This window comes from Crotalus tigris, unplaced genomic scaffold (assembly GCF_016545835.1).
Source record: "Crotalus tigris isolate CLP2741 ecotype Arizona unplaced genomic scaffold, ASM1654583v1 scf7180000024372.1857965, whole genome shotgun sequence".
Lineage (NCBI taxonomy): Eukaryota > Metazoa > Chordata > Lepidosauria > Squamata > Viperidae > Crotalus > Crotalus tigris.
Genome location: NW_024100542.1, coordinates 436,342 through 458,191, shown reverse-complemented (window position 1 = coordinate 458,191; position 21,850 = coordinate 436,342). Strand labels below are relative to the sequence as shown.

At 34.1% G+C, this 21,850-nt stretch overlaps 1 protein-coding gene across 2 annotated transcripts in view; it reads right to left on the bottom strand.

The window, feature by feature from the left end:
* The window catches only part of KCNT2 (potassium sodium-activated channel subfamily T member 2), a 210,559-nt gene that overhangs the window by 122,612 nt on the left and 66,097 nt on the right, over positions 1-21,850 (bottom strand). For both annotated transcript variants that reach the window (XM_039328195.1, XM_039328196.1), the window contains exons 2-4: positions 17,761-17,840; positions 8,745-8,844; positions 992-1,048 (exon numbers count right to left, since the gene is read on the bottom strand). In XM_039328195.1, the coding sequence (XP_039184129.1) occupies positions 992-1,048; positions 8,745-8,844; positions 17,761-17,840 (237 nt within the window). The remainder of the gene's footprint in view (positions 1-991; positions 1,049-8,744; positions 8,845-17,760; positions 17,841-21,850) is intronic.

Here is a 21,850-nt window from a genome sequence, read left to right as displayed (position 1 = left end):
TTCATGAATTCAAAATATTTCAGTTTATGAGAGAAGGAAGGGAAGGAGATACTCTAAGAAACTGATTAGATGTATGAACTAATCCATTGGCCACGTTCCTATCAAATGCTGCAATTACATCAAATGTCATAAGTGACTAGTTTGTCTTTCTAGGGAACTCATTACTTTTCTTCATACATTACTCATTTGAATGGTAGGCATAGAATAGAATGGCTAGGAGCAATTCTTATGTAAAGCCAAAATAATATTGTCTCCCCCCCAAAAAATGGGGTTTTTTTGCGTGTATGTGTGTTTGAATTGTGCAAGGAGTAGCTATGTTTTTGTCTTTGTTTTCAGAACTGAAGTCAACCTTGGCTTCTTCAAATCAGGGAACAGCATAACATTTTATAGCTGCAATACAAATTCATACTTTTTCCATTTTCTTAGCAATTTTTCTCCATGAAACACTGCATGGTCAAATTTATATAACTCAAGGAAAATTTAAGGAATAGTTTTTATTGCACTGAAATAATTGCATTAGAATAATGCATTGTACATTACTGTACAGTGGAAGAGTTTATTTAACTGTTTTGTTCTCTCAATGGTCAGTATTATTTTTTATTTTCTTTTTAAAAATGTTAGAAGAGAGAGGAAGAGCAGGGTAGGTTTTGCTGCAGTTTATCTTGTAAACAGCCAATGTATAACCTGTTAAGCATTTCAGTTTGACTAATCAAAATAAAATTTCCTTCCAGATATAGAATCCAGAATCCTTTCATATTATTACTAAAATATTTGTAAATTCTAAATTCAAATTACTTAAGTTTATTTCAAAATCTTTCTTTCTATCAGCATCATGCTTGAGTTCATTCAGGGTAACTACAATCAGCTAGCTACCCATTTTGCATAAAGGACAGCTCCTGCTAACATCAATAAGTACATTATTTAGAAATAGAGCCTAATAATTTAAGTTAAAAACATTGATTTCCTGCTATAAACACATCCTTAAACTTACCAATCTATCTTTGCAGAAATGTTGTTTTGACTGGAGCATCCCTGGTTTAATTCCTTACTAGCAGACATCCAAATGTAAAATCCATTTTCATTTAGAAAACAGCATAATATCATAACGAAATATGTTATGAAAAAAAAGAAAGCCAGACAAAATCATTAGTTTGTTATAATAATATTTTGAAAGGGTTGTAAAATATCATGCAGGTTAAAATTTAAAAAATGAAAGATGATAAATTGTGAGTGAGGGTTGCTTGCTTATCGAAGAAATGTATTATCAAATATATTGCATTTTAAAATAACATTTTAAGATGTTAACATGAGATACTTAGAACACAGAACCAAATAAACCTTTATGCAATGTAACATATATCCTTGCTTAATTTTATTTTTTTAATATACCAAAACCAAAACAAATAATAAAAACAGTCCTATTTCAAAGGAGTTGCCATGAAGATTTTTGCTGGCTGAAAATTATGGGAATGTATTCATGGAAGTGAAAGGGAGGGGTGTGGCACAGGATATCATATGCACTGTAATATCAATACAGAAATATCACAAATTATGTAATTAGCATTATTACAGAAATATCATTTGCATGACATCGTGATTTGTTCAGTGTCATTGTAAATTGTACTGGGTGACCACAGATTTAATGAAAGGTGCCTTTCTGCTAGCAAAGTCGATTCAACTCAATTTAAGAAAATAATATGGTGTAACAAAGCGACCCTAAATCCAGTATGGTGACTAAGTATGATTTGTTTCATATTGAGCTAACTGATGGTTCTGAAGGGGACCAAGGTACAGAGGAATTTCTGAGTTAACTCTCTCTCTCTCTCTCTCTCTCTCTCTCTCTCTCACACACACACACACACACAAATACGTCATATATACATACTGCCTGCCTGCCTGCCTGCCTGCCTAAATTATTTAAAACCCCATTGTCTTCATGGACAATTAGGAATTCATTTGATAAATATGTTAACTGAGAAATACCAATTGATTTACAATATAACTCTATAGACTTCTATTAGTAACCAATTTAAATTATTCATCACTCCTATATAAATGAAATGATAAGCAATTGATTAATATTCTTTTTTTAAAAAAATTGTATGTCTGGTCTCTGCTTTCTGTACATTATATTTTGCAACGTCCTATAAATATTAGATATTTATTCAATTATGCTGGAAATGAGAGGTGCAACCTATAAGTTTAGAGAGAAGTTGTAATGAGAACACACTTTCTGTTTAAGCAAACAAAGTTGCTCTGGGATAATATTTACACAAGTTTGGAATTATGTCAAAAGTGCTTCAAAGTACAAGAAATAATAAAGGAAGAGGAAGCTGAGGCCATGCTATCTAAAAACTAGCATTTGAAACTTTAATATTCTTTTTCAGTCTTAAATTTAATGCACTTTACTAAAGCAAAGAAACCCAAGCCATAATTATTCTTCCAGTTGAGGAAAATGTCTATATTAATCATAATAATATTGTGATGTTATGAAAAACTCAGTATATTAAAGTCATCCTCATTCAATTCAATGTATCTTTTGGAATAAATATTGTTTAGGACATTTTGTACAAAAACGTATTTCCTAGGTATGGATCCAATCAATATGTTTGCTGATTAGAAAAATAAACATTGTAAAATTTATTAGTAGCCTCTTTCAAAAGTAGTAACAGAATAATACAGGGATATGCAAAACCCTTTAGTAAACATTCACACATTAAAAAAATTCTAATCAACTGCTTTGTTTGACAAGAATCATGATAAGGGGAAAGCCAACTTCAACAAAGCCATGGGGTGCCAAAAGCACAGCTGTTCCAGTGCTTATTTTCCTATTTTTCCACCTTTATTATAGTCTTTGCTAGATTTTAACATTAGGGTAAAGAATGCCTTTCAAACAAATTCAAATGAAAAGTGGTTCCACATGAAGATTTAATATTAATGGCACCTACAGGGATAATGTATTAAAATGCATGAATGCAATTTTGTTAAAAATCATTGTTTCTCAAAAGAAAAAAACCCTTATTAATAAAAACTAGAGCTAGGAGGCACAGAATCTGAACTTTTTTTTTCAAATTAATGGAGGCCTAAGATAAAACAACAAAAAGAAAACAGACAAACACAAAAGAACAACTGTAATTTCTAGGTCTTCTAAGTCTAGGATTTAATTCAGTGTGGCTCTTGATTGTGGAGAAGAATCCTATTTTTAATTATTATCTACTAACTACTTATGTTTTGGACTATGTTTGGATCTTCCTTTTGGGTGCCAATCACATATATAAAAATATTAATGTCAAAACAAAGATATAATTAGTAGTAATTTTGGAGAGGTATGGTGAGTTAAACATATATTGTCCTTCTGGCTTTATAACTTTTACATTGGTAAAATATATGAATTAGAAATAGTTGAAAATTAAAAGCTATATATGTGCCAATCCCATATTTAAATGTTAGAGATTTTTCAGTTAACCTAGAAAATAGCACAGCTATACACAGAAATAATAATGATATCCCTGGGAACTGCCAAGATATCTAGTAAAGGGAAGATTTGTTCATACCACACTAGTTTACAGCAATCTCCTGGTTTTCCCACTATTTTATTCATTAATTGTTATTTATTAGATTTATGTGCATCTACCAATATGTCACCTATTTGGTTGTTTTCCCCCAGGAGATGAGATTCAACATGGATATAACTGTCAATTTTGAAATAATTATTTCAGTATTGTTAGTTTATAAGCAGTGCATTTTATATTCCACCATTAAAATAAACAGCTCTGGCATTCTTTGATTCCTAGGAAATACAATAATTATGAGAAAAAACATAAGACTTCATTTATTATAGCTACCTTTTTCTTTAAAATCATTGCAACTTTTAAAGAAATTCTACAGAATAAAATATACAAATGATGTTTTTATTAGTTTGCTTGAATTATATGCTCAAGAGAAAAGAGAACTATAGTTAGATGCCTGAGAATATTTAGATTGAACTTCATGAAAGTGATTGAAGTAGTAAATTTCTAAAGTTTAATGAAGTTTCCTGTATATCTGTTTGAAATATAATGAAAACTAAGGCAAAACCTTTAAAAAGGAAAAGAAGGGAAGGGAGATTATCTATGAAATGATAAACTGCACAAAGTATCTGTGCAATGCCTAATTTCTTTACAAAGTCAAGCTAACGCTGTGAACTTTTTCTGAAGCCAATCCTAAAAGTATTTTTTTCTTCCCAATACTAGAAATGTATGCCCAAGACAGATTTGCATACACAACTGTATGCAACTGGGGGGAGGATTAATTATTTTTAATTGAATAAATAACTAGTGAATAAAATTGTTCAATAAAAAGCACCTCATTTCAATAAATTCAATAAATCTTCCCCAACTGCATTTAACAATAATGCAAACCATTATTTCTTAAATATATGCACATGTACTCAGACATATTTGTGAAGGATGAAGGGAAGGAAAGAAGAGAAAGGTAGAGGAGCAAGTTACCAGAACAAATAATTGAGCGGGGAAGGAAAGAAAACCCACAAGATTTTTACAGAAAATTCAATAATATTGCTATGTTTAGCAGGTGCACATGTGTATATTATATAGTAGATTTAGTACCGCTTTATAAGATCACACTTGGTAAAATCACACTTGGAATACTGCATCTGATTTGGTTACCACAATATAAAAAAGATGTTTAGATTCTGGAAAGAATACAGAGAAGAGCAACAAGATGATTAGGGAGCTGGGGATTAAAACATATGAAGAACGGCTGAAGGAATTGGATATGTTTAATCTAATGAAAAGAAGAACTAGGAATGACATGACAGCTGTGTTCAAATATTGGAGGGGCTGACACAAAGAAAAGGGGGTCACATTATTTTCCAAAGCACCTGAGGGCAGATGCTTTGAAAAATAACGTGAACCCCCCCTTTCTTTGTGGCAGCCCCTCCAATATTTGAACACAGCTGTCATGTCATTCCTAGTTCTTCTTTTCACTGAAGGCAGGACAAGAAGCAATAGATGGAAACTAATCAAGAAGATAAGCAAGCTAGAACTAAGGAAATTTTCATACAGTGACAACAATAAACCATTGGAATGGATTGCCATCACTGGTAGCTTTTAAAAAGAGACTAGACAGTCATTTGTCTGGAATGGTATGGGAAGTTGGACTAGAAGACCTCCAAGGTCCCTTCCAACTCTGTTATTCTATTATTCTGACTTACAACCATTCATTTAGTGACCATTCAAATTTAAAATGGCACTGAAAAAAATGACTTATAACCATCTTCACACTTATAACCATTGTGGCATCCTCATGGTCACATGATCAAAATTTGGGTGCTTGGCAACTGGAATGTATTTATGACAGGTACGGTGTCCCAGGCTATGTTATCACCATTTGTAACCCACCAGCCCACTTCTGGCAAGCAAAGTCAATGGGAATCACACTTAGCGACTGTGTGATTCACTTAACAACTGCAGTGATTCTCTTAACAACTATGGCAAAATTGGTCGTAAAATGGGCAAAACTCACTTGCCTTGTATAGCAACAGAAATGTTGGGCTTAATTGTGCTTATAAGTTGTGGTGTAGCTGAAAAACCTTGGGGCATTTACTCTGTAAGTACTATTGGTTTCAATAGCACTTTTTGCAATCTACTCATTATGCAAGCAGGGTTGAGAGCCTGTTAGCCTGCTTACTGTTGTATTTAGTCAAAGTGAATGCAAAGCCATGGTTTAGCAGTACATAAACAAGCTTGAATGAATTCAATCATAGCAATGAGCTTGGATGCTCTTTTGCTTCTCCTTCAGCAACCTTTAGTTTTCATTCTTGTGAATGTTAGCTTGTCATTAAAAAAAAAAAGCCAAAGAGTGGAATTTAAAGTAAATAATTAGAAATTCCCTTCTTTAGAATCGGTAATTTGAAGCAATGCTGTGTTCAGATCTAACAAAGCCAGTTTTCATGAAAAAAATTAAGCTAAACTTTCAAAGAAAATGTATCTCCTGTGAAGCTTAAGACATCACAGAATTGATCTCTTTTTCTTATTGTAAGCAAAGACTTATGCAGAGAGATTTAAAGCAGGATAGGGCTTTGAAGTGAACTGTTTTTCCTGGATTTGGATTAAGGCATCTACAACTGGCATATTGCAAAACTTTCCTGCAAATACTAATTTACTGTGAACACCGAATTTGTCCAATCTATGAAGCTTTTAGACAGGTCAGTTGGCTGCTGGCTTTAGATACTTGAAAATCAACATTTTCACTTTGTTAGTTAAAATGTAATACACGCACTTTTTATGCAGTTGAAAAAGTTAAACTTCTTTGCTTTTAAAATTAAAAACAAGCACACTGTATTTATTTTATTGGCTTGAACATACTTGTACATACTACATGCAAAATCCCCCCTTAATAAAACAAAATTAGGTAAGTCTGCTAAATAATATTAATGGCAGCAATAGTAGCTGCAATATCAACAAGACACATAATAATCAATTAAAAATACACAAAATACCAGAATATGAAGGACAGCCAATAGTTACACATATTTACATTAAAAAATGCAAAGAAACAACAGCCAAATAAAGTAAACAAATAATCTCATAATCACTAAAATAACAAAACCAATTTATGAAGCCCTATATCCTGAAAAAAAAACTAAACAATAATTGAAATAAATATAAGTCTTTCAACAAGGCAATTTGAAAGCTTGTTGGCTATCGAGCTACTAAAGATCAGATTTTACAATATTGCCTAGCTTCTTCCATTACATTCCTCACTGAAAAAAACTGGTTTTCAAAATTTTCAAAAAATATATTAAAATCAGTTGTCTTCTTTCAGAGAGATGAGAGCCTAGGTCTAGAATACCTTTGGATGTGAAATAGGGAGAGCAAAGCGCTTTCCAAAATACATGCAAAATGCGGCATAGAGAAGGATAGGAAACAGTCCTAAAAACCCAAACCAATGTTTGAAGGAACTTGTGGCAAATGGGCATAGGAAAACCAGAGAAGAACAGTATGAACAGACAACACAAAAATCAATACTTCTGAACTGAGTCAAAGGGGAAAGTGCTAAAGTTTCCACAAATAAACTGTTATAACGATAAAGATCTGACACAGGCCAACCTTTATCACTGTGGTTAAGAAATGGAGGATCTGATAAGATATTCATGACAAAGGGACCGCCTCTTATTGATTACATCTGCCTGGCCTATCACATCAGAAAATTATGTTGCAGGTCCCATTTACAAAAGAGTTACATCTTGTGGGAACCCAGAAATGGGTCTTTTCTGCCATGGAATTTGACATATGGAACATCATCCCCCACACTGTGGTCAGGCTATTAACTTTTTTCAAGTCCTTCAAGATTTGGCTAAGTCATCAGAAAATGGTTGAGATGGCTCCACTGTTGTTAATATCTGTGGCTCTTTCCTTTATTTTAATTTATTTATATTTATTTTTTAATTATGCACCACCCAGAGTCACATTTTGTAAGATCGCAGTCTATAGAAATATGATAAATGGATAAATGAATATTCATTAGGTGAAAATAACTGCCTTAAACAGTTAAGACAGCTTATTATCCGTTGAAACCTCACATGGTAACAAAAGGTACTCAGCCTTGGAAAAGATAGGTGGTCTCTTTCATACACATGTATACATGTATGCATGCACACACACAGGTGTTTGGGATGAAAAACTAAGATTTCAGAATTACTAAGACGAGTCGACATTCATTCCGTGATCTCACCTTTAGTTTTAGCATGTAATGGATACCACTAATGTGATATTGAGAATCATTAGTAAAAATCAACTAACCCAAGGACAGAGAGAGAAAAATTACACAGAATCAACTCCTGCTGGATACCTATTGAGAATGAAATGCTTATGCCAAGGAAGCACTAAACAATACAGGAAAAGGGTAATTACTAAAAACAAAATGACAGAAAAGAATGAAGAGAAGGCTTTGCTCTAATGGCCAAAGATCTCAACCGAGGCAGGAATACAAATAGTCCTCAACTTACAACAGTTCATTTAGTGACCATTTAAACTTACAGCACTAAAAAAGTGACTTATCACCGTTTTTTCACACAACCATTGCAGCATCCCCATGGTCAAAATTCGGATGTTTGGCAACTGACTCGTATTTATGACAGTTGCAGTGTGTCAGGATCATGTGATCTTCTCTTGAGACCTTCTGACAAGTGAAGTCAATGGCGAAGCCAGATTCACTTAAAAACTGTGTTACTAACTTAAACACTGCAGTGATTCACTTAACAACCGTGGCAAGAAAGGTCATAAAATGGGGCAAACTCACTTAACAAATGTCTCACTTAGCAACAAGAATTTTGGGCTCAGTTGTGTTCATAAGTCAAAAATTACCTCTATTTGATGTTCCAAGCAATCAAATATTACAGAAAAGTCCAGAAGCATCAACACAGATGGCAGACACTGTATATCGGTCACCAATCCATATAAAAAAATAATGCATTGTAATGTATATTATGTCAGATACATTAGCAAGAACAACCAATGTTCTGGTCTCCTTTATATTTTACTTTATCAACAAGTACTAATTAAGATTTGCTCGCAATAATATAGTCCTCTCTACCTGCACATAATGACATTTGGAATTGGATTAAAATGACTGCTCTAGAATTAAAAATGTGTCAGGAGATCATATGTTATGCATGACTGATCTTAGTAAAACAATTTCTCAAACATTCTGAGAGAACAATTAAAAGAAGTAAAGATTACCATCCATGTTGCTGATATGGATCATCCAGGAGCACCCGAACGATATATAACATGCAGCTTAAAAGTTTGAGTGAAAAATTGAATAAACGGATTCTCAGGCCTGTTGGGAAAAAAAGGAAAGTGAATTAAACTAAATTAAGAAAAGAGTTCTTGCAACTTACTAAAGAGTTCTTGCAACTTACTAAAGAGTTCTTGCAACTTACTAAAGAGTTCTTGCAACTTACTAAACTGACTGAAAAGTTATAACCTCAGGCCTGTCAAAAATTGTTTAAAATATTTAGAATGTTAAAATATTAATAAATGTATTGATTTCAGCTTTTACAAAACCATCTCCCCCTTATCATTGGACAATCTTCCTTTAAGTGGGAAAAAAAGGAAAGAGAAAAAAGGTTAAAGTATTAGCAGACATCCAACTCTATTCTTTTTTATTCATGCAGAGTCAAGTTACTCATTTGAAAAGATAAAAAAACAGAAGAGGTGTCAGGAACAAGCAACAACAGCCACCTGTGAATAGTATAAGTCAGCAACGTTACTGACTTCCACTTATATTCCAAGAGTCTAGCCATACTGCCTGCTGTCTCCTGGGAACAACCAGAGAAGGTTTCATGCATCTTGGAAAGGGTTGAGCCTTATGCCTCTTCATGCTGCAAAAGGACTCAAAGTTAATCCCCCATTTGGCTGGCAGTTTCGCAACATCAGGGCGAAATGGGACAACTCACTGCTGCCAATTCACCATGGCCAACTTACCATAGCTAGCTCACCACAGCCAAATTGCCATGGACCAACTCACCGTGGCCACCTTGCTCTGGGACCACTCGCCATGGGACAATTCAACAATTTTAATTATTTAAAATAATTTAAAAATATTTTTATTTTTGCCATTCATATTTCATTTTCTCTCTCCTTTTGCATCCTTTTCCTCTATGATTCTGTTCCACCATTCCTTCAATATTATGTAACATTTGTCCTGCAGCAAGTTGTCCCACAGTGACAACTGGCTGGGACAAATTGTCCCGTGATGTGTTGGCTGCGGTTAAGTTGGCTATGGCGAGGTATCCTAGACTCATATCAGGAGCATCCACAGTGATGTCTAAGGGTTTCAAAATGGTAGATATAAATTAGGTAATCAAAGTCACATCCCTTTTTAATGTGTATTACAGGCATTGTATGCCTGTAACAAGGAGTCAGGGTTGGATCATCTGGTTTTATCGATCACTTTGAAGCCAGTATCTGCCACTTCAGACACTCTTGGTTTTCTCATTGGATGAAGAAAATATGTCTTGTTATCCATCACTAGGTCAAAGAACTTGCCTATGAGGGAGAATCCAGAAAATGTAATTGATCGTTGTTACTTTTATTATCTTGCACAATTTATTATCTATGGAGTACTATGGAAACAATGTAAGTTATTTAAAGTAGATTACTGTTGACTAACAGTTCATAATCTATGCAATGCAAAAAAGTAGTCATGGATACAGGTTAACTGGCAATCTTACGAAGCAAGGTAACATTTCTAAAGCACACCAAGTTAGATACAATTCAGTTTCAAAGATGCATTTAAAGTGAGTAGAACACAGTATCCAAAATAGCTAACACTGTTATTATAAATGCATGATATTTTATATGTCATGGAGGATTTTATATGCCAAAATATATTATCAATGACTAAAACATGCATATATAGGTATATAGAGAAATACAAATTAAATTATGCACTCCTTTTTTGACAAACTAATGACAAGATCAGCTGAAATGAATTTAAATATGCAATTAATGTAATCAATCATCAATGTTCCTCTCCATGCATATTTAATCAAGGTAATATTCAACTTAAAAAAGGAACAGGTGGCTTTCTTTTGTCATCTATTATCTAAAAGCTGCTTTAGCTTGTAAAGGACATAGATTGAAAAGAAGCCATAAATCACTATCAAAGCAGAACAAATATCAATATTTGTGGGAGCAGGAAACTCCACCTGAAATAAGCAAAAGTCCCACTGGTGTATATCAGATCCCGCCTTTAACTGGCCACTGCAACTAACAAGGGTGAGAAATTCTCTGATATATTATTCATCATTTTTTATTCTTCTTGCATTATTCAGTGATTGCTTCCTACTCTGTCAGAGTACCATCTGGCAGTGGCAAATGATGAAAGCTAATGGCACTGGAAGTTTTAAAAACATGTGCAATGAACAATTACATAGTGTTTTCAACATGTTTTAGAATCAGAGTTTTAATATCTTCATCACTGTGCATTTACACTGTGAGGCTGCATCTATCATAACCATAAATTCCAGTTTAAAAAAGAGGACTGTTATTTGAAAGTCACCAATACTCTTCACTTTAGTTAAAACGAAAGATATCTTAAAATTTGTAAATTAAAAGTTCTATGATGGCTGATACAACTGTTACCTTCCAATAGGAGTGAAAATCCTTTCCACTGTAGCCCTCAATCTTTAGGATCATAACTACCCACCATTTTATGTGTACTTTGACTGGGAAACCTAATGAATACTCTCACTCAGTATGTTCCGTTGCTCATTTATCCTTGCAATCTAGCCCTATGAAATTGATTAGGTTGAGAAATAACTTGTAAAGAATCACCAATGAGCTTCATGACTATGAAAATCTTGCCTAATTTTTATAGGTAGGCCTCACGTGAACCTGGACACTACTGCTGAAGAAACTGAAAAGATTCAAAGATGAATGAAGGGATCGTCAGACTGAATGTCACTTCAATCTAATGAAGCTATACCAAAAATATGTTTCGGATCTTTGGAGGCCAATACAATTAAAATTTAAGTAGATACAACTGCTTTTTTTTCTTACTTACCATAATCCCATAATCAAATAATCTCCATAGCTATTATTTTATCATTAGGTACTATAATGTTCCCAGAAGCTTATTTTTCATTTTATATTACACATATAATAGAGAAGGAGTATTTTTATATAGATATTATAAAATAAAATAAAATCTCTAATATTACTCATCAAATATTCAGAGGAATATTCTCTTCTTCTGGAAATGTCTACAACCTATAAACTCTTGTATCACAAGCTACATTGTGACCATCTTGAGGCAAAATATGCCATTCAGGATTTTGTTCCAGAAGTATATCTGAAATGAATGTTACTCTATAAAGCATATAGAACCCATTAAGTTTTTCTTTAAGTGGTAAACAGATTGTTTATAGTGTTAAGTTTTGCATCTCTCTGCTCATGTATGGCAAAGAAATCTTCTTCTCTGTTAAATTATAAATTTCATTTTTTTGCTTCCTAACATAGAGACTTCTTTACTTTCACCTTTTCCACTTTTCCACTTCCTAAGGCCCAGAAAGCTTGCCTTTATCAAATTAACTCAGCAAAACAACGTCATTCTGAATGGGAGCTTACTGAGAATTAGATACCATGGAGAACTATATGGGATTCTCTTTATTACAGATATTTAGGATAGCATCCAAACAGTAATTATTTTCAAAAGTTTCTCAAAGGTTTGTAAATTGTTACCTTAAAATTCTGGATTAGTTACCAAGCATCATTAAGGAACAACTTCCATATCTTTGGGGGGAAAGCTTCGGGGAAAGCCTGAAGGCATTCATGAAAATTAAATTGTAATATACTATATTTGGAACATTATATAAGATTTTAGCATACACATAATTCTTGCTTTAAAGAAAATATAAGCCGATCTGAAAATCTTTGCTGAAAATTAACATACTAATATACTTCAGCAGCAATAATTTTATGCAAATAAAAATAAAAGATAACCTGTACTAAGTCACCTACTTTCACAAAGACCCAAGGAAAACAAATACAATGTGTTTGAGTCACACCTGATACAAAGAATTTAGATGGATCTATTCTAATTCTAATAACTCCATATAGTTCCAATTCACTCACAGTTTTATTATCTATGGAGTTTCTCAATCATCCAGATCATGGTTGTCCCAAAAGTGCTTTTCAAAAGGCAACCTGACTGTTTTGGGTTTTTCCCTTGAAAACATTTTGATTCTCATCCAAGAAGTTTCTTCAATTCTTAATCAAGCTTCTTATCCAAGAAGCTTCTTAGATGAGAAAAAGAAGAGAAAAAAAACCAAGAAAGTCCTGTGGCCTTTTGAAAAGCACCTTTGGGTCACAGTTATGTTGCTTTTTAATAAAATATCAGAATTAATAATTATATGAATTCAAAAAGGAAACTAAATAGACTACCCCAAATCAATAAATGCAAATCCTTAAGCATTTCCCATTAAAGTTTATCAATCACTTAAGCAATTTCCCATTGAAGTTTATATTTCCACAGCTATTCCCCTGTGCAAAGTTGAGGCTGAGAAAGCCAATTTGGATGGTACTCCCCAAGGGACTTAAAGAATTCACAGCTTTCCAAAGATGTTCTTAAGACATTTCTTATTCTAAGCTCTTTTTGTCATACATTTGTTTTTACTTCAGGTATAACACAGAAATGACCTGGGCAACTGAAATAATTGTTCCCCTGTGTCCTCTTCTCTTAAGTGAGCTCTGAGGAGCAGTTTAATGATTGGAGTTGGAAGAAGAAAACAGCACCTACTGGAAGAATTACAGTGAATCAAAACCGACTTAGGATTCAGTTCTCAATCTCTATGCTATCAACAATAAACAGCTGTTTCCTAACATTTCTGTTGGCTCACAGTGTTGTCCAGCAGAGATTTCTCAGGTCCCATTTGTAGTAAACTCACCTGTCTGCCACAATTAAGGCACTGATTCACAATTTGAGGAAAGAGCCATTCCTCTTTCTGCTTGACTTGAGATTCCACAACTGAATCAAGATAATCTACGGAAGCCTCCAGAACATGTTTTGCTTTGTGCTGTTGCATGTCTTGAACTGCAATTGAGTACACATGTATTCAATTCTCATTCTGGCTGTTTACCCTGTATAGATAGAAACTGATGGGATCACCTATACTAAAAGAAAAGGGCTTTAAACATCATCAACTAAGTATTCTTCTTTATAGGCTGCTCACAATGATAAAATTCCATTCTTACACAGGCCTAGTTTCAGTTTATTACATGCTCAAAGATTCCATTCTTACACAGGCCTAGTTTCAGTTTATTAACTACTTTCTGATTAAGTCATTGTAATATGTTATAGCTAAAGCTACCCCTTTTGGTAGATTTTGAATTCTATTGTCTATTATGCAGGCCTGTGTGATTTTGTGGCTATTTCTTTTATTTGTATTTTAACTGCTGTGTTCATTATGTGTGGTACCTATGATTATAAATAAGAAAGCGATGCTCCAAATGTCTCAGTGGAAATATATGAATAGTGGCTTTATAGATTATGTTTATAAAAGTTCAATTGCAAAATAGATCATTAATTACAACAGATTGCCATATCAAGTATAATGCACAAATTAGGGACATATTCAAGAGCAACATCCTACCTAGTGATATATTATACAATTTACTTTTAAGCAAACGCAGTATAATGCTGAGGAATGCCAGTTAAAAGATTACAAGATAATTAAGATGGAGGGGTGGGTGGGTATATTTTTGAGATATCAGGTAACTAATGATAGTGGTGATCATTGGCTTGTTGGCTTCTGACTCACTCATTCATATTTGCCTTTCTGTAGGAATATTCATGCTGGGTTCCCATATTTCTTGGCAGCCCGAAAAGACAGCTGCTTTTTTACTCTGTCACAAGGCTGGCACAATTTTAAGTTCCATTTTGAGACATGTTTCACTGTAGACTAGATTGATTGCCTTGATCCACCCCAAATCCTTCCAAAATAGCTCAGCTCATTTTACTTTGACTAAATATAGCTGGGGGCAGGGAGAAGGGACACAGCAATCCTTCATTCTTTTATGTCTAATTTGTTCACCACTTGAAATTTTAAAGTCAGCATGACCATATATTTGAAAAGTGATTGTGAAAATTTTAAAACAGATCTAACTGAATAACATTTATATACCAAATATGTATATTTTTCCCATATGATATTGCTCTGAGCAACCAACATTTAAAAGAAAAAAAAGATCAGACATTATTTTACATTTATTATTAGATTTTTTTTTTCAATACAGGATATCAATGCTTAAAATGTATTTTACATTTCAGGAAGTTTCATTAAAGGTGAATCCTAACACTTATTATAACGTGATATTTTAAGGGTCATAGCAGAAGAATGTAGCTGGTCAAAATTCTGGGAATGGAATAAGCTACAGATTTAAGTAAACAAAATAAACATATCAGTAAAAATTCCTTTGCAATCAGGGAAATTATTCACATAAGCATCGGTTTACAAATAAACCAACAATAAACCATTAATCTGTTTAATCTATTTCTATACACTGACTAATGAATGTACTTATTTTTACTGTAAACAAACAATATCCTCTTTATAACAGTATTACAATTAAAAGTTACCTAACAGGAAGTATGAATATACAATATATAATATTAAAAGATTAAATTCAGTCCATGTGGTTACCCTGCACAGAGAATTATAATTGTAGCTTTTTTTAAAAAAAAAAAACTTGCTTTATGTTTTGTACAGGACATTCAGCAAGTATCCACACTAAAAACTGACAAAAGGTCCAACTATAGCATCATACTCTCTGTGTGTGGAAAAGTGTTTCCTCTTGATGCATTTATCAAAAGGCAAAAAAAGTGTTTGTTTACTAGATTAACAGGATCCTTTCTCTTATTTTCTTTCCTATTTGAATTGCCATTTATCCAGCATGTACATTCATACTGTATTCACCATCAACCTTCATCAGAAAAAGTGACATTTGTTATTTAGTTTAATCAACCTTCATTTCCTTCTAATTAGCTTAAATTTCCATTTGCTGCCATTATAATTTTATTCAGCAATTTTATTGTCATGAAAAAAGAAAAAGTGATAATTATAGCTTACAGTCTGTTTCTCTGTTTTATACAATATAAATTAATTGATTAAAATTCCCATCTTGATTTTTCATCAATTTATGTCATAACATTTTTTAAAGGGGGGGGGAAGTAGCAGGATACTATAATCATATAAAATTGAAGCCACAGAAATCAAGAAGATCTGATCATTAAAAGGAGTCACTAAACCATTCATTCATTCATTCATTTATTCCCAATACCTAATTTATACCTAATATTTCTACTTAGGGCATTCAAAGTAGCTGATATTCTAAAATAAAATCCTGAAAGAACTATTCATGCAAAATTCATGCAAAACAAAATCCCCAACTGAAGGCATAGGCCTTAATTCTCTCCTAAAAACAATTTGTGCAATTTATAGGTCTCAGTTGGCTAATTCTATTAATCCTGAGCAATTTGGATTAATTCACTCTTCGGGGCAAATTAATTCTGAATGATAGGACCATGAACATATTTTTTCATTTTCTAATAAGCTATCAGAGTATTCTCAAGAGATTTAACTGAAAGAGTATTAGATTCATGAAAAACCAATCAAAGATTTTAAAACTTGAATAACTTTCCTAAGATGACATCTCAGTCTAAATAGTTTCTTAAATATTAGCAAACATTTTTTTAAACATTAAAAAATTCAGTACACCATTTCATGGTTGACCAGAAATCAACCAAGTTTCATATTAATATAATTTTGCAATAAAAGCAAAGAAAAATGAAGGAAAATAGGATCAAAATATAACAGTAAAATAATTGATAATGTCTAGAATGATTTAAAAACAGAAAAAAAATCCATATATACAATCTCAAGTTTCAAAGGCCGGGTAATATATAACACCTTGGCCAACCATTCTATTAGGAAGAGTAGCTCTCACTTTTTTTTTCTCAATGTGTTACATCTGCACTTACACACTATAATCAATGCATACCATGCTTAGGTTTAACTACAATATGAAGCAGACCTCTGAAGTTAATTTACCAACTCCAGTTAAAAGATGAGTTTGTTCATGTTAAGTATAGATATAGTCAAAATATTTGTGTAGTTTATATCCATCCAATTCACCATATGCATCTCTTATGATAATGTTTAAATTAAGTCAATTTCTTGTTCACACTATACATTAAGCATCAAAAGCCAAACTGCCAAGGTTTTCTGCTTGAGCAGGTAGTTGGACTAGATGACTGCCAAGGTCCCTTCCAACTTTATTATTATTGTAAGTTATGGTACATCAGCCTTTTCCTTGATCTCACACCCATTCTAAATCAAAGCTCACCAGTTGCACTTACAAAGTTTTTGTTCTGTTTTCTTCTCCATATATCCTCTTCCTTTTGAAATCTATAATTTGCATTAAACCTAGATTAAAGTTAATTATCAATCCTACTTAGCTCCAAACCACTGTTTAAAGCTGTGGTTACTGAGCTTAAACATGTTTTGTTAAATGTAGAAGAGGACTCCCATCCTGGCACTCAGCAACACCGCCCCTCCCAAATCACAATACAAATTTGGTAGCAAAATCACTTATTTTCAGTAGTGCAATTTTCCCAACATTTTCATCATCACCCCACATAATCACCACAATCCCTTGAAAACAACAAACATGGATAGAAAAATACCCTTTAGTAATAAAGTGCCAATTAGGTGACTCTCTGTTTAAAGGCAGCCTTGCTTAGCATTCAGCTATGTGCACAAATAACTTAAATTACATAGCTAAATTAATAGGTAAACGGAAAATTAAGCTCCCTATGAAGTGCCCCCTCATTTTTGGGACAGGACATAGTACCTGTATTTCTGCATCAAGACAGTAGTGCAAAGGGAAAAAGAATTTAAAAAATTAAAGGAAATTTGTATTTGAGAGGTGGAACAGAGCATTGTTCTATTAATTGTATCTAAGACAACTGCAGTATAACATTTGCAGTACAGTAGGCCATTCCCTTTGTCTTCAAATAAAGCATTGAAGAGAAACAAGTAGAACAAAACATTGATTGTCAGATCCCTGAATTCCCCAGGTGTGCATAAATCCCAGTAGATGTAATATGTACCCATTTCATGCAGTCATCAGGCACTAATTATTGGGAGGAATTTCTGTTACCCGCATGTTTAAATAAGAATAAAGCACTTACTTGATCTTTGGTTTTTGATGAAAAATAGTTTTAGCCTCTCTTTAAAGGTATTGTCGTTCATGTAGAATTCAATTTGTACTCTAAAAAATAACCAGACAAAATGGTTAGACATCAGTCTAATTAAATCAGATTGCAACACATAATAATTGCCAAGATGTCTTTTTGCGTTTACCTATTTATGCAGTAATCATTGCTTTTTTGTTCTGCCTTCCAAGCGTGAGACAACTTACATGGGGTTTTCTCCTAATGTACCCACACATACTATATTGCCAGCATGAGATCGGTTATGAGTGACTAGGCCAAGTCAGCCAATCAGCTCCGTGGCTGAGAGTACAAAGATGTGCAACCTGGGTCCCAAGGCCATAATTAAACAAGAACACCTTGGAGATATGTTTCAGACCTCTGAAAAGTTACTGCAGGACTGTAATGTGATAGAAAAATAAATTCTTGGTGCACAGTAGCGGTAGTTAAGGCATCAAGCTAGAAACAGGAAAACTGTGAGGGAAGTTAGCCCAGAGAAGGAAATATTAAAAAGGCAGAAAAATATATTTTAACTCAAAAGGACTTTTTAAAACCAAACCTGGCCCCAAATCTATATCTCTGCCCTAAGCAAGAGCTAGGCCCATACAAATGCAGATGTAAAACCATCAGAAAGTTGGAGCCAGAGCAATCAAGAAGACAAAAGAGAAGATCTGCATACCCCACCCAAACTCTGGGAGTCAGCCCCCATCACCTGGGAAGCAGGATATGATAATAGAATTTAACCACAGATATCAAGGCCTAGACAAACACTCAGAAACAGCCTCAAGGTTCATGCCACAGGAACAGGAAATTATTCCAAACAAAAGGCTAGGGGGGTATAAAACCTACTGCCCATGTGCTCAATCTCTCTCTTCTTCTCTCCTCTGCACTTTCCTGAAGAACCATCTTTCTGCAATAAACTGTAACCTTCTTCCCAAAGCAGTCACCATGTTTGCTTATTTATTCCCGGCTTGGATGAACCAGGATGAAGACTTTACTTCTAACAATTGTGAGTTCTAGTCCTGCTTTAGGCACAAAGCCAGCTCGGGCCAGTCCGTCTCTGTATACAAATAGTTCTCGACTTACAAACATAATTGGGATCAGAATCATCATTGCTAAGCAAGGCAGTTGTTAAGTGAGTTGCACCTGAGCTAACAACCTTTTTTGCCATAGTTGTTAAGTGAATCACTTCAGTTATTAAGTGGTGATCATGTGGTCATTAAGAAAATCCAGCTTCCCCCCACTGACTTTCCTCACTGGAAGCCGGCTGGAAAGGTTGCTAAAGGTGATCACATGAGCCTAGGATCTGAAATTATCATAAATACATGCCAGTCCCCAAGCGCCCAAATTTTGATCACGTGACTGTGGGGTTGCCCCAATGGTCACAAGTGTGAGCACAGGCCATCAGTCACATTTTTCCATGCCGTTGTAACTTCAGTCACAAAACAAATAGTTGTAAGACAAGGACTAGTTGCACTGTATACTTAAGAGTTAGCATAATAATAAAATAATATTTTAAAATCCTCGTTGCTTGATGTCATGCCACCTTCAATACCAAAGACTTAACATTTTAAGGAAAATGTTAAACAAATGAATAAAAGCACACAAGTACACAGGTTTAGGCAATTTAATTTCAAAGAGAAGCAGTACTTTGTTTTATTCACAGGGTTTTGAACCACGTACCTGTATTTTCAGGAACAAAATTATAGCATTCATGTGACATAAAAGAATAGGACTTTGCCACTAAGAGAAGATATGCAATGCTAATTAAGAGAGCTCAGTGTAGGAGCTAATCTCTGTTTTATGAACTTGCATGATGAGGGTGCTGATTGCCTAATACTGCCCCCTCCCCTTCTTTTTTTGCTACTTCCCATCCCTTAGCAACCATAGCTGCCAGGAACATTGGCATATCTCTGTGATGGCTTTCAACAGACAAAGGATGTGAAAAGCAGCTCATTTAACGTTCTCCTACTCTTTCAGCATATAGATATTGAATTATCAGTTGCTCTACTTCACTTTTTACTGCCTCTAAGTTCCAGAAAATGTTACATGAAGAATACACAGAGTAAAAAAAAAAAAAAAGGAGATTGATAGCAAGTAGTAAAATAAAGAGGATTCAGGCACCATTCTGGGCCATGGTTGCTTAATCACAGTTTTGTTGAATAATCTATCAGTGGCTGGGTTCATATAGCGTTCTAAACCAAAAGTGTAATAAGCCCAAATCACATTAAAGTGCAAGAATAGCTTCCTTCCATTTCACGGAAATTCATGAAATGTTAGTTTGCCATTGTCTTCTTCTAGCATGCTTGCTACCCAAAGTCACCTTGGAATCAGGTGATATCTGGATATAATGACATAAATAAATATTTTCTTAACTTTCCAGACTAGCATACAGTCCTAAAATTTCCTGATGGGGATCCAGTATTACTCAGATCCTAGTCAGCTTAGCTTTTGAGAACAGATAAGGGCTAGACAATATCACTAAGTGCTACCCATTGATCATTTTTCTATGTCAGCTGTTGCACTGTATATTCCTCAGATTTGTCAGGGGCTCCAAAACTCTATATTTTAGGTTGGTTTCAACTAGTAAGAATGAAACCTTTTAGCATTTTTTTAATGCATCATTTTTGTTTATTTACATTTGGATGTTCTGGATATTTGAAAACTATCTCTCTCCTTTTTTCTTCTTTCTTTCTACTGCTTTCTCCTGTAACAATTACAATAAAGTCATTTTTATTTGGATATAGGTAGGCATGTACTGAGGCTTATACTGTATGTTATTCCAATCCATCAGGATTCTAAAAACACAGTTGGATTTGAAATGGTGAGCTTACAATATAGTCCAATATTAAGCCACCTTTAGAAAAGCATAAAGCAGACTGTTCCTTCTTCCATGCCAGGTACCTATGAAGTCTAGAGCATACAGGAAGTTCGTATAGTGTATATCTCCTCTATAATAGCATGATTTCAGCTTTCAGAGGATTGATGATAAAATAAGAACAGATTTTTAAAAATAAAATAAAATAAAACCATGAAAGTTAGAAGGCAAACTATTGTGGGGAGGATGGTATCCATTACTTTCCAAGTCCAGGAATAAGGTAAGAGCCAGGCTAAATTCCAAAATAATATTCTCCTAAATGGTATGAGGGGGATGGACTATACAGAAGCCCCCAACCTTTTGGGCACCAGGGACTGGTTCTGTGGAGAAGGATTTTTCTGCGGACCAGAAGGAGCATGCTTTGGTGTGCTGCCTGCATCCAGTGGATGGGGCTTCACTTGTTTGCATGGCCCAGTTGCTGGTATGGTGGTGCCAGTCCATGGACCGGGGGTTGGGGACCCCTGGACTAGAAGATCTCCGAGGTTCCTTCCAACCCTATTCTATGAATCTTTGATTCAAATAGAATTTAGTCTCTTGATAGTAATTTTGTAGGTTTCTCCTACAGAAGATTATAAGTATAGGTTTTAATACCTATACTTTTATAATCTTACATTAATGGTTTAATATAATTCATTATGATTGTGATTCAAGGGCTTGGCAATCATTGTGCATTTGCAATGGTTATAGCAATCACATTCCACAGTCACTGGATCACTATTTTAAATCTTCCCAGTTGGCTTCAACAAGCAAAGTCAATGGAGAAGCTGACCAGACATCACCAGTTGTGGTTACAAGATGTCTTCCTTAACAATCATGCATGATTTGCTTAATGACCACAACTGGGACTGTGGGAATTGCCATCACTAAAACAAGGTGGTTCTTTGATGTTTGCTTAACAGCAGCTTTACTTAATGATGGAATAGCCCAGACAGTCCTAAGAGAGGACTACCTGTATTCAAGCTGTGGGTGGAATTTAGAATACTGTAAATACTTTAACTAACTTACTCTGTAATCAGTACAGAATTATCTCAACTTAACATGAATATTTTTCTGCCTAATTCTCAATTGTGGTGATACAATCAATTTAAGTATGTTTTAATATCTCACTATGGACCAGATGCTTTGGCTATGTCTGAGAAACCTGAACTTTTAATATACGTGATGGAATCAATATCTGAAGTTAAAAACCAC